Source organism: Acartia tonsa, chromosome 3, assembly GCF_053477335.1.
Source record: "Acartia tonsa isolate MP-2025a chromosome 3, ASM5347733v1, whole genome shotgun sequence".
Taxonomy (NCBI): domain Eukaryota; kingdom Metazoa; phylum Arthropoda; class Copepoda; order Calanoida; family Acartiidae; genus Acartia; species Acartia tonsa.
In genome coordinates, this window is record NC_137262.1 from 10,190,047 (window position 1) to 10,204,937 (window position 14,891).

General features: G+C 31.0%; 1 protein-coding gene across 1 annotated transcript; it reads right to left on the minus strand.

Annotated features, from left to right (window-relative positions):
* Positions 1 to 352: 352 nt before the first annotated feature.
* On the minus strand, positions 353 to 14,879 carry LOC145313277 (dynein axonemal light chain 4-like). The gene is made up of 5 exons (XM_080152601.1): positions 14,825 to 14,879; positions 7,634 to 7,719; positions 7,135 to 7,251; positions 5,651 to 5,746; positions 353 to 1,978 (listed from the first exon to the last, which is right to left on the minus strand). The coding sequence occupies exons 2-5, from the start codon at positions 7,697 to 7,699 to the stop codon at positions 1,910 to 1,912; spliced, it is 348 nt and encodes a 115-aa protein (XP_080008727.1). The 5' UTR covers positions 7,700 to 7,719; positions 14,825 to 14,879; the 3' UTR covers positions 353 to 1,909.
* Between the last annotated feature and the right edge of the window lie 12 nt (positions 14,880 to 14,891).

Genomic DNA, 14,891 nt, shown 5'->3' on the forward strand with positions numbered 1-14,891 from the left:
TGTACACTGCGAACCTAAAAAACAGGCAAATCTGAATTTTCCGAATAGCAGCTTTATTATTCATTTAGGATGATTTTACTGTAAATATGAAATGTAGATGCACTTTTTGGTTACAAGTTTACACTGTTATTTTTTTGTTAATCAGCACTAATGAAGCACAAGATCTCAAAAACAGCATTTGGGGGTGAACCAAAAAGATATGCAAATCCAAATAAAAGCAATGGAAAAACTTTTGTTTGCACTTTTCTTCACTTTTTTGGTACATGCCCATTACAACAGCTTGTCTAATAACCTATATATCTTGTGCTTTATTGGTTCTGATTAATAAAAAAACAGTGGAAACTTGTAACGAAAATATGCATGTACATTTCATATTTACAGTAAAATCATCCTAAATGAATAATAAAGCTGCTATTCTGAAAATTCAGATTTACCTATTTTTTGGTTCGCAGTGTATATCTATTTTTTAACTTAATAAACCTTGAAAAATTAAACTTTTATGTATCCTTTATCCCAGAATAATAAGAAGAGAAAAGAGAAGTCTTAGGGAAGAAAATAAGTTCACAATATCAATTTCTTGAAATAGAATACAGTTTCATATGAATTACTTTTCTTCTTGCATAATATTTTAAAAACTTGTGTAATTCAGTCTTAAATTTTTATTTTAATTAAGTTGCTTGGACGTATTTGATTCCGATAAACAACGACAATAAGACCAATTAAAGGTAATTGAAACAAGACTTTAGACATTGCTAAATCCTAATCAATTTCAAATAATGAACAAATAAAATTGATTAAAGCTAAAACATACAAAATCTGCTAAAACTAAATTTTCTTGATAATCAATGGTTTCTTTTATTTCTATTCTTGAAAGCTTTGCAAAATCAATCAGAAAGAAATGAGTTTCAATTAAGGCTGCTGAAATATACGAAAATACAGAGAAAAAAATATTTCCAAACGGCCTTACTTTAACTCTTTAACATTTATTTTTAAAATAAATCAAATTGCAATATCTGACAAGAAGGAGCAGCTAGGATTTAATTTTAACAATGGACTGTATTTGAAGGACACGTAGGCAATCAATCATTCTTGCAGACAAAGAAATAAAAAAAACATGAAAGTCTTTAGTTTTTAGTTTGAAAGTTCTTAGTGTATTTTGCTTTGTGATTACTTATATAATCATTATTTTGACAGTTATTAGGTAAGAAATTAAACGTTTGACATTTATTAATAAATCGATTCATCCCAATTTCTTATTGAAAACAAAGTTACTAGGTATTCTAACACCCTTATTTCAATGAATATTAACAAGAGAAATAGAAAATTTGATTATGCTAAAATTCTTCTTTTAAAATACTGCATAGAAATAAATGATATATTGTGATAAAATAGAATGTTTACAAAAATAGAGTTATTATTAATATTCCAGAGCATAATACTACTGTTTTGTACTTAATTTTCAGTTTATAGAAAGTGTTTTCTCGTATTCATTCGAAACCAATTCTATTCCGGTGAATTATAACCGGTTCTCATCCATGCGAAAAAATTATGGTTAGCATCGTATTATATCCAGTTTTCTACAGATATAAAAATGTACAATCATAAGATTAAAGCCAGTTCTTTTAGCCCGTGCCCGTGGGCTAAAAAAATGGTTTTAATCTTATAATTATACATTTTGTATCCGCAGAAAGCTGTTTATAATACGATGTGAGAAATAACTATCGTAAACTTTAATATTAAATAACAAAGAGAAATAGTTAGGTAATATAAAAATTAGCAGAAAATGAAACTTTCTTGATCTGTGATGAATTGGTACAAGCCAGTCTTCCCTAATTTGAGCGGATGATAAATTATGATGGTACACATATTTTTCAGTATTTTCTTTTCAAAATTTTCAGGTTTCAAGTAACTAATAGGAACATTTCCATACACACACTGCTAGGCTTCCAGCAAAGAACATGTACAGAAGCTTCTTTACCTGTAAAGAAAAATATTTAAATAGTCATATAACTATCAGGAAGGAAGGGGACAATGGGATGTTTATTACACTAGTATCCAAAAGTTTATAATAACGTTTTCTTGTTCGTTGGCTCAACAACTTTGGAGACTTCTATTGAATTTTGATTTGTTGATTTATTAAGTTGAATGTCCAAACGTTTCAACCACTTATTATAATCTACAGAAGGGGTTGTCTCAACCATGACACTTTGGTTGAGCTTGACTTCCGAATTAGCGGGAAGTTCACGAGATCAGTTGGCGAACATACAAACCCCCAATACCAGGAACCATCAAGTTTCAACAGCAGGTTTGAATATAGATTTATTGATGAAATTATTTCAAAGACCTGAAATTACAATATCAATTAGTTCATAATTCCAGTTATTTATAACCACGTAATCTTATTTGCTTTTTTAAAAATCATTTTTCTCTACGGTAAAAATCTTTGGAAACTTTGGCTTTAAAGGAAAATTATTTGGTTTAATAAATCATTGTTAAATGCAACAATAAGGCACATAAAAATTACTAAAACATATATTAATCATAATTAAGTTTCATGCTTAGCTGGCTAAAGCCTTTTTAAAACTACATATAATCGTCCTATACACCATTCTTCCTAATAAAATTAACAAATTCTACCTGAAGTTCTTATGGTTTCAAATCCCTGATATACTAGGGTCGTTCACACACTATGAGACCAATGATAGGCCCAATTTTGTTCTCCGAAATCTTCACACTCTCATATCTCATTCAAAAGTAAAGAACGTGCGCATCAAAATAAACAAACAATCCATGCCGCGCCACATTATGAAAGGAAAGCCATAAAAAGACGACATTTGCGCTTAGTTTTAGGATAATGATAAGGAATTAATTTCGAACTTGATAAACACAAAGCTTCCTCGAAAAGAGGTTAAGACAGGGGTAATTTAGTGTATTATCATTGGTGTCAACAACAAGCCATTGTCTTATCCCTTTAGATCATGTACATCATTGATTTGTAGTTTTTTTACACGTTGATTATAAGGTATCAAATGCTAATATAAAGTCAAAGTGCTTAACATAAAGCATTAGAACAGATAAGATTTAATTGGTAATAAGAATTTGGTTATACATGGTGATTTCGGACGCAACAGAGTAGGTTCGAACTTTTGGACAACTAATATCGGCCAATTCCTAATGTAAATTCTGCAAGAAAGGATGTGACTTTGCTGTCTAGGAGGACATTCATTGTAGGTTCTTGGGGGGGGTGGGGGGCGTAAGTGCCACCTTTTTGTAACTAGACCTAAAATACAGGAGATGAACCAAAAAAGAGTTACATCACTAGGATATTGCAGTTGCTTTAATAAGGTAAAATGTGGAACTGTTAAGAACTATAACGAAACCGCCGCTCTAGCCGAAAACCACTGTTTCCGCCAAATTTCTTGCAAGTTTTAATTGTAATTGTAAGGCAAAATTTTTCGAACAAAAGTGTCTCAAATGGTTCAAAATTGTTAAAAAAGCAAACTGCCACGCCAAATCCCAGTGCTGTAATTCTTGTTTGGTCGACTTCACAAAGTGTTTAGGTCAGGTTAAAAGTAGCACTTTCGGCACAACCCCCTTTGTTTCTTAATCAATTTTCGACCATGACCTGTTGATTACAGAAAGCAAACCAGTTTAAATAAAAACTTACGGATCTACTGCAGTTCATGGTAAAATATTGCTGGTAACGATTGCTTCCTGTTTCCTGGCAATATTAGAAGATTCCTGGAACTAGCATAACAAGAAATATTTCTGGAGCTACCAATGTTAAACTTTCCTGGTTGCTGGCAATTTATGCATATTCCTGGCCACTGGCATGTTTGAAATATTCCTGTTAAAAAGCAATATTTCCCTTTTTAATTCCCATTTCCCTTTTATTACACTTACCCCACAATTAGAGGTTGATAAGATTCACTCTACTCGAAGTGGCTTTTTTGGCATGGTTGTCTGATGTGGTAGGGGTTGGGAGGGTAGTGGTGTTTCTCTGTACTAATTGGGGGAGTTAGGATAAGGTATAAATTTTGCTCTGTTCTACAACAATTCATAGTAAATTAAGAACCTTAAACTGATCAAATGTAAATAATGAATTAGAGAGAGAGGGGATGGGGGGTGAGACAAGACAAATATGTTAAATATTCCGTATTTCTGATTTTTATCAACAGTTAATAATACAACGTTTACATAGGCGTAAAAAGTAACAATATAAAAGTAGTCAGGAAAACTTTAAGGGTAATAGGTCCTGGGAAGGTTTTTAACTATTTTAGTTGATTTGAGGGTATCATCCACAATCCTTCTAAGATAAACCGCCACAAGAAAAAAATATACTTTTTCGGTTTATCGTTTAGCAAGATCCCTCTGTGCACACAGACAGTCACACACACATACAAACGGACACTTTGTTACTAAATAAGTATGAAACTCATTATGAAATTGTAACTTACTTTTCCTAAATATTTTGCTTTAAATTAAAATCCTTCGCTACTTTATATTGTAGATTATAACAGTTGCGCCCCTAGCATCATGAAGCTCCGTTTTTAAATTGAAAGAAATTGGGCAGAAAATAGCTTAAACAATTCCTAAAATCATCATAGGACCTTGTGAAGCTTATCTAAAATGAAGAACTCAATCGAATCAGTGGTTAGAGAGATCTTAATTGAGAAACAAACAAATATTGCTATATTGTCAACCTTGCCTACTTGAGTTTACAAGCATAAAAAGGAGGGAAGAGAATTTGAATTTAAAAAACCCGCCAAAAGTATCAGAGATTCAGGACATAAATGTGCGTTTTAAATTTAAAAATGGGTAACCAATTAGCTTATTTTTAACTCAATTACTCACCAATTCGAACCCCATATTTTATAAGACGAAATTAAGATTCAATTTACTAATTCGTAACAATAATGAGTATCTCTCCTCCAATTTTCAATTATTATAAAAATAAAGATACGGGATTGGTTGTGATGTTGTTGGGATGCCATTCAAATTTTGGCGCGCAAGTGTTAAACCTTCTCTTCTCCTCTCCCCCCCTCCCCCCCCAACAAAACCATCAAACCTGGCCGCGGCACTTTTTTATAATTAGGTTAGTTTAGGTTACAGGGGCTAGTATTAAGTTTTGCATTCCATAGGCGCTCAAAATCGTTGGTTTTACTGTTTGATTTCAGAGTCTCACTTAGAAAAAATTAATTTATTAATTAATATGTTTAAAATTATGAATGTATCTCCACTTTTTAATTTATTATAAAAATATAGAGGACTGCCCAAATTTTGGCGCGAAAGTGGATATTAAGATAGAAACAGTTAAATTTAAAGGTAAAGATCCCACTCTCTTAAATCCTTCCCCCACCTCTATTAGGAATGCACATAAAATAATTGAAATTACTGTCCCTTTTTAATTGTTGCTGTTTACCCCCTAATAAATTGTGAAAAAGGGTATGGGGTAAAAACTCCTGTAAGCCAGTAATCTTCTGTCATTGCTGGTAACTTGGAAAATTTGCAGATTGCCAGCTAACAGGATCCTAGGATTTAGTGGAATTTGCGTGCTGCTGGATCCAGGAATCTTGTAATATTGCCAGGAACCAGGAAGCATTCGTTACCAGCAATATTTTACCATGAACTGCAGTAGATCCAAACTTACTTCATAGCTGATCTCAAATCCAAATCCTTCTCCAACAACAACATGCCAGCTTGGACCAAATTTCTTGTCTAGGACTTCTTTTATCATCTTAGCACACTGAAAAATTAATCATTAAATAGCATAAAAATACATTAAAATAAGAGAAAAGAGGGTGCACGAGCTTTATGTAACTCTATCCACAGGGTTGCGGGGACCCTGTGTCCAGAGATGGCATAAAAAAAACCACGTGGTTTAAATCAAGTGGTTTAAACCAAAAAAAAAAGCTTAAAAAAAACAAAAAAAAACCAAGGTGGAATGGTTTAAATGGTTTTTTTCTTTAAAATATTTATACAAAGGCCTATCTTTCCAGTTATATCTTTTCATAACGTAAATAATACAGTAAATAACTGTCAGTCAGGGTTGTCAAATCGGGCGGGCGCTTTTGGGTGGGCGGTTTTGGGCTGCCCTTTTTCGGGTCCTTTTGGGCAGATTTGGGCAACCCCAGTTTAGGGGGTGAGAAAAAGGGGGAGGGGGTTTAAAAAAAGGGAAGGGGCAGGCCTATAATTTGGATATTATTAAAAAAACCAAAAAAACCTGTTTTTATCAAAAAAAAAAAAAACCTGGTTTAAACCAAAAAAAAAAAAAACTGTTTTGATCTTTTAAAAAAAAACCTGGTTTTTTCCATCTCTGCCTGTGTCGACTTTCAATATTAACACAGTCCCCAAGTCGCTACAAAATAAAAGAAAGCAATTTTCTAGAAGACGAAAAAGGTCCGTCTTCCACCACTTGGACCAGGTATTTGTATGGGTTATACAATATACATCTATACTTATACATTTATCATATGTACTTCTGTGACATAGTTCTTGGTAATTCTATTAAATGAAGTAGTAAGGATTTTTTTATTTGTCCGTTAAGATTTCGTTTATGACTACGACGATTGAGTTCTCCATTTAAGGATGGTTTAGGCTATTTTTCTTACTCCTCGCCCTTTCTAATACTGATCTTTACGTGACAGGGGCAAACCCCCTAGTATTTTATTTGACAGGATAAGGAAAAAATAGAGTAACTGACAGAGAGCTCTTAAATGTAGAAAATCTTTGCTATTTAAAATCTCTATCCCTGAAGGCAATTTATATACTAAACTATAATTATTTTTGACAATAAAGCAAATACAAGAACTATTTAAAAATCTGCAGCACTTAAAAACTTTTAATGGTTGCATGACTTGATTTAATACTGTATGAAGTTAAATATTTTTACAAATCCTGTTTTTAATGAATTTATATTCAAATCGATTTAAAGATAAAACCTCCTTTATACGTCTCTATTACTAGTCAGAAACTATTGAACTATTGATCTAATGTTTAAAACGACAAGTGGCTGACAACATACAAACATGCTAACAAAACAAACAAACAAACATTTCCGCCAATGCCTTTTAGTGAATAACAAAATGGAAAGACAAAAACTGGATGCCATTACTCTCATTTAAGATTACTTACCATTTCATTGTTGGCCGTATGTTTTTCACATGCCAGGTTACAGACTTCTACTACATCTCTCTTCATATTCTCATCCATATCTGTGTAACGCACCATTGGATATGTGTATCCTAGATTCTAAACAAATAAGATTCTAAATAAAGTGTCTGTCTAAGAGTTTCAAATTCAGGCAAATAGGTTAAGATAGGTATTTGGAATAGTTATTTATCGCTTGAATTATAGACAGCTTTCCTTGGGTGTTAAAAATTATAAGATTAAAACCAGTTTTGTTTGACCCGAGTGGACGAAGGCCCGGACTGACAAAACTGGTATTATTTGTATGCAATAAATTTATTTGTCCGTCTAATTTGTTGAGTTTTACTTTTATGGATGTTGTCATCCTTGGTTAGAATAGAAGAACTTTTTATAAATATCTTTGAAAAAATAATAAGAATAGGTAATCATATCTAAAAGTGAAATCAAAACAAGAACGAATGTACTCGAAGTAAGAAGAACTTACCATTTTCCCAGCTGTCCCCTTCTCTTCCTCCGGACAATGAAACTTGGATATTTCTGTGTTATTCATTTCTTTAGGAGTTTTTTAACCTGAAAACAAAATAGAATGAAAAATGCTTATGAATCAACACGAAAATTTACCTAGTTAGTTTGATTTAAGATTATAACCAGTAGATATTTTGAATTGGAGAATTTTCAAGTGAAGGATTTTATAAGATTTAATAATTATGAAATGTTCCTCTTTTTATTTGGCAAAGGGATAGTTTCATGAAACATATTAGAAAACTTAAATTAAATTAACGATACCAATACTTTCTTCCTTTTATAATAACAACTTCATAAACATTATCAAAATAATATTTATTTTCACTCATGTAGTTTCCGAAATATAAAGAATTGAAAATTATGCGTAACACAAAAAACGCTAAGCAAAAAATTTCTTATTCTTTTCATTATATTCAAGGAAAACCTATATCTATCATATTTCCCAGAAACATTTTTAAGATCCATACTCTTAGTATATTAAGAGAGCGGGAGGAAGGAGATGGTGATCAATCTATTTTTAATTTAATTTTAAAATGATTTTTTGGGAGGGGTCATATTTTTTCCAAGGGATATTTCTCTTAGTGGTGGTGCCCTCCCCCAAAAAAGGTTACGATCAATTCCTGGATCAATGAAAGCTGTACTGTAAAGGGGAACCATAAGACAGACGGATGTCGGGCATGCTGTAACTTTTAAACAAGGATAGAGTACAATAATACTTAATAAAAGTTCACTTAAAGTTAAAGTTATTAAAAACTGAAGTTAAAAAGTTTGCTGAAAATTCCCTTTATATTATCATCATAAATTACACAACAAAATATTAATTGAAGACTTGACAAGTTTCTGGTTATTACAAAACTGAAGCATGTAAATAATGTTATGGTATCAATACAAAACAACAAATGTTTTATATTAATGTATATAGGTAATATTTGCTGTCATTCTAATAGAGTATTTTTAAAATACTTTTTTTAACCATTTTTGTATTTCTTAATCTATGTACCTAATATATTTTTCCCTATTTCCCTATCCTAATGCATATAAAAGGTTTTCATAACAGATTTATAATTTGATCTAGTGGCTTACTTGATTGATTGATTGATTGAATAGCCATAGTCTCTTAGGGTTTGGACCTAAGAAGTCATGGAGTAGGTAAAAACACTTTTAAAGGGGTAGTTTCACGAAATGCATTTGAACTTAATTTAGTGAACCGCATATTTTTTCCTGGTTAATTGGTTAAACTACATTTATATGGCATATATTTTAAAGAATTTTAATTTTCTACCACGTAATTTTTAAAATATCAAGACTTGAAAATCTTCTTTTTAAATTGCATATATCACAAAAAGACGATTTTCAAGTCTTCACTAATTTAAGTTCAAATGCATTTCGTGAAACTACCCCTTTTCAATCTAGCTTTTTCCATGCAGAATTGTGAGCACAATTATGAAATATTCTGCCCCAATTTAACTTAGACTGGTTCAGTTACACTTATTCCAAGATAATAAAATATCGTACTAATAGAACTCAAATGGCAGCTGAAAGTTAGGGGTAGAATCGCGATTCGCGACTCACCTTAAATCTAGAATTGATTATCAAGAAAAATTTTTATTTTTGTTTTAAGGAAGGTAATTTTTTCTAGAAGCAATTTCTTAATAGGGGGGGGGGGGTGTAGATGTTGCTCCACATAAAATAGACTAGCCTACAGCTCACGTTGTTCGCTGGTCTGTAATGCTATTGAGAACATTAAATATCTGTAGGGAAAGTGTAGAAGGCTGATGCAATTATTATAGTATAAAATCCGGTCAATTAAGAATTCGTAGAGGGCCTGATCTTTCAGGGATAAGGCAGAAGGTTTTTTTTATGTTTGCTGACCTATGCACCTCTACTCTATGAATAAAATTGTCCGTCGATCTATCGTTAATGCTATAAAATATTTTTTTTCAGCTTTTATCAAAGATAAACTTTTAAATGTTGTGTAAATATTCAAATACCACTAAGCATCATTACTTACTATGTCTGTCTGTTGTGCACCATTTTTGCTTTCATTTGCTTTGCCTTTTATTTTTTTAATTCAAGAGCTTCTATAGTTATGGATGTTGTCATCCTTATTTATTTGCTAAAAGTTTTATTCCTCACCTTCTTCGTTAATCTGTCTATAGTGCTTTGGAATTAATAAAATTAATGTGGGGGAAATGTTTATTTTCCCTTCTGCTATTTAACATAGAAGATTGAATTTTTTTGAGACCAATGCACTTCTGCCCGCCTAACCGTCGATCAATCAGTACTGCATAAACACAACTTTATTTTCTGATATCAAAGACTGCTAATATTTTGTGTGAAGATTTGTATGACCACTGCACTGATCATTGTTCGTCATTCTGTCGGTTATGCTCCTTTTCCTTCTTTTTGCTTTTTTGTTTTTACTTTTACAATTAGGAACGTTGCTACATGTGGATATTATCATCCTTGTTGATGATTTTTAAAATCAGGGATCTTAGGAGATAATGTACTATATTTATTTTACATCCCCCATGATGATAAATAAAGGTAAGCCTTCTGTTGATTGAAAGTTTGGACACTTCTTGTTAGAAGTGACGAAACACAGATAAAGTTTTTTAGTCAAAGTGGTTACTAAACTTTGGTTTACAGTGTTATTTACAGTCAAATGTTCCCTCCTTCCCTGAGCAAACGAAAATTTGGAATTGAAACTATCCTTCTTACTCTAAAATTCACATGGTCCATTAGTCTCTTGGATCGAGACATAATATTTTAATAGCTAAAATATTTGTTTTTTCATATGCTATCAAAATTAGATGGCTTAAATTTTTAATTAAGATTATAATGACACATTTGCAAAATTCATTTTCATTTAGTAGCGAAGATTATCTATAATTCAAAATGTCCTTCCGTTCGTCTGTTGGCTATGATTAGAGGAAAATGTGAATTTCTCATTTGCTATTCAATGGCTGAAAAGTTGTGTAAATATTCCCTACATAGCTTGCCAGTATGGGCCTCAACTATTGTTCAGTTCATTCATCCAGTAAGAGGGAAGGAAATTGGGTAAAAGGGTTGTATAATGTTGTTAATGATCTATTTCTTGTTAAGAGCAAAAATTTTTTACAGTGGGGGTTTGTCTGTCCATCCGTACGTCTCTAACAGATAGTTCTGATTGTTAATTTAGGCATATTAGAATTGTCCTATTGAATTCAAACTCTACAATAAAATTCTTGAAATTGTTATGTCCTGCAATGAAGTCAAAGTAAAAATCTTAATTTTTTACCATTGCTTTACATAGTTGCCCTATCACCATGACGTTAGTATGTAAAATAAAATATCTTGTCTTTTTGGTAAAATCTAAATATTTTCTCTCCCTCTCACCGTTCTCTCTCTCTCTGTGTCTCTCTCTCCACCCGTTCTCTTTCACTCCTCCCTCTCTCTCTCCTTCTTTCTCTCTCTCCCTCTCCCCGTTCTCTCTCTCTCTCTCTCTCTGTTACACGTAAAGATTTCTACAACTTTAACGTATTAGAATATCTGTGAACTGATTTATTCAGTAATATGTTTTATATAACAATGTAACAATACACGATTTAACGTTTTGCTTCATTTTTATATAATTTTTTAAAGATTAAAATCCTAATATTTTTCATTTCAAATTTTCGTCCTGAAAGGGTTAAAATGATTAGTTTAATATCTGAACGCATTACGGGGAGTGTCGCACGAATCAATTTATTATAAAACTATGTTTTCTTACGTTTACTATATTATAAACTTAAGTTTTTCTGTTTTATGAATACAAATCAAATACATCAATGTTATTTAAATAGCAACATGAATATAAAAAATACATTTATGATGCAAAAAGTAGAATAATGGGTATTATCGTTCTGGTCAATGAGAATTTAATAGTGATAATTGAAGCACTATGAGTTTTGAGCGATAAATGTTTGGGAGATTCGAGCTCATTTATAGACGTTTACTTCCTATATAGATCTGTCATGGATCTTGATGCAATACATCAGCCCGTTTTGTACATGTTAAAAATTGGAAGATTTCATTAAATAAAAGTTGTCGCAAATATAGGTATTAAATAAAAGTATTAAAAGTATTTTTCACTGGAAAAGGAGAGCAATATCCAACTAGCAGTTTAAGAGGTATCTTTTAGTACAATCAAACAACCTTTCAGAATGGGATAATATATCAATACATTAGGTATTATTTGTAAAATAAAATTACGATATCGACATTGAAAAAGTAGAATTTCTGAACCAGTCTAACCTAACTATATTAACGACAAGCCACAAGTTTTACGAACACAATATAATATTATCATGAAATAATTTACTCTTTATTTCTCAATGGGGGATTATTCTATCCTATACAAAGCTCTCTGTATCTACTTCTGAATGGGGGATTTTTAATCCTTTACAAAGTGTTAAGTACATGTACTGGATTGTCATTATGTTTTGATAATGAGTTAACATGTTACGGTTAGAATACATTTGACATCTTTAAAAAATGACATGGGTCAATAAAATCGTTTGATAACCAGTATTATTAAAGGGGTAGTTGCACGAAATGTATTTAAACTTGAATTTAGTGAACTGCACATTTTTCCTGTTTATTGGTTTAAACTATATTTACAATTTCAATGTTCTACCACGTAGTTTTAAAAATAAGAATACTTTAAAGTCGTATTCTTGTGATAAAAGCAATTGATATGGATAGCTTATTTTCACAAAAAAAACATCACTACTACTAATTTAGTGTTGTCTAATTGTTTGTTATTTATTGTAATAAAAATTTATATACCTATGCTTGATGGTACACTTGTAATTTATGCTTAAACTGTTTTTAACCTATTTTTAAAACGTATATAAAAAATATACTATGACACCAGTAGAATGAGACTGCAGAGCCTAAATTTGAATTAAGTCCCCAATAAACTTTTTTGGGGGGATTTAAAAATTGTTGCCGTGATCATTTTGACCGAAGCAAAAGGTTTTTTTTTATTTGGGTAAAATTCGTAGCTTTTAGAGTGTATTGCTTCATAAATATTGTATTCTTGTATAGAGTAAAATTAGGCCTTATGATTTTACTATAAAAATTCACTAAAAAGTTAATTCTTTATAATATATCAACGAATTAACATTAACATGTTTGTGTTCTCTCACTTATTTTAAAAACATAAAAAATGGCTGTAAAGGGTTAAATGACAACAAATGTTTATGCAATACAACAAATTTATTTTTGTCACATATACAAATGTGTTATAAAATAAGATTATTCAAACTTATCTTTTAAAATAATTTTAAAAAGTATGTATCTTTTATGTGTATGGTTTTCATTCTTTTCATTTTAATTAAATAAAAAATATTTAACTACATTGGAAATATGTCACTTTGTGAAAACACTCTTTTTTTGAATTGTAAAGAATTATATAAAACAAGACTTCTTATTGGTTAGATTTCAGAATTATTTGTTTTATTGTAAATGTTAGATTTTTCAATGAAATTAATTGTTTTGGAAAAAAAATTATTTCCAATGAACAGAGTAATGTTTTTTTATTGTATCGATATAAAGTGAATTATATAAAAATGTTCTGTAAGCCACAATATTACCTGAAGTAAAAAAAGAGCTTTTGCTTCGGTTAAAATGATTACAGCAACACTAAAAATTGATTTTTAAATCCCCCAAAAAAAGTTTATTGGGGACTTAATTCAAATTTGGGCTCTGCAGTCTGATTCTATAGGTGTCCTAGTATATTTTTGACCCTCCATTCAAAAATAGATTAAAAACAGTTTAAAAATATTTTTCTGAAATGCACTTTATGCAACTATCCCTTTAAAAGTATTCATTAAGAAAGATTATTTCTTAAATATTAAAAACAGTCTTGTACAATGTACGGTCAGAAAAATTAATCAAATTCGACTATGTAAGATCTTGGAATCTTTACAAAAAAATTATCTCAAATGGCAACCGAATAGATTATAGGGTTGGGCCGGATATCCGGTGTGGCCGGATATCCGGCCATTTTCAATATCCGGCCGGATACCGGATATTGAAACTATCCGGCCGGATATCCGGCTCTATAATTTGTTATACTTTACACCAAAAATCTCTGCTTTTTAAAATCTTAAATGGCTATAATTTTCTTATTATTGAAGCTAGAAGAACATTTTTTTTGAATAAGTTTAACTTTATGTAAATTTATATAAGATTTCTAAAGAAATTTTTTTTTACTACTTTAATATCTGGTAATTTGGCCGGTTATCCGGCCGGATATCCGGTAATTTGGCCGGATAACCGGATATTACGGCATTTGAAATCAGCCGGATATCCGGTATCCGGTATCCGGCCAAAAAAGTATCCGGCCCAACCCTAATAGATTACAATTTCCTTTAAGGAACGGACAAAGTAAGAGAAGCTACTAACAAACTTAAAAATCACTAAGATTTATACATATGTATGTCTAAAATTTTTTTAACAAATTACAATCTTTAATCGTTACACCTTTTAGCAAGAATATGGATCTTTTTTACTTATATATAAGATTGAATATTTATTGTTTTGTATGAACAAACGTTTCAACCAATAATTTTATTCTACTTAAGGGGTAGTTTTGTGTATTCTCATTTTGGATGTCAATTTATCGGTCATTGTCTTATCCCTTTAAATCCCTGGCAATTATTACTGCAATAGACATACTATATCTAGATTACTCGTCTGACCCGATTTTTCGTCAAATCTTAAAAGGAACATTTCTAGCAGACGAAAGTATTGTCTACTTTCGACTCAAGCTGAGGTGGATTCTTAAAAAAAGATAGACTCGCTACCCGATGGCGAGACAAAATTATTTTTGTGAAAAATCATCCAAAAGCACACTAAAAATTAACAGAAATTAAACAAAGTCGTATGTTAATAACCCTTTTATGATTTTATTTAAATTTTGTAGAAATGATACTGTTTACCACTGACTTTTATCTATGAATGAAATGAAAAAAAATGCGTTCGTAATAAAATGTGTACACAATTTCAACCAATGACATCTCTTGAACATTCCTTAAGGATTCTCTTATTGGTGGAATCAGACATTATTTCTCTCGAGTAATCTCTCTACATTTACTGATTATAAAAAGTTATACCTACTTACTTTTATAACTCGCAAATTAATTAGGTATCATAAATCAACTCTCATTTTTTTGTCTGAAAAATATTAA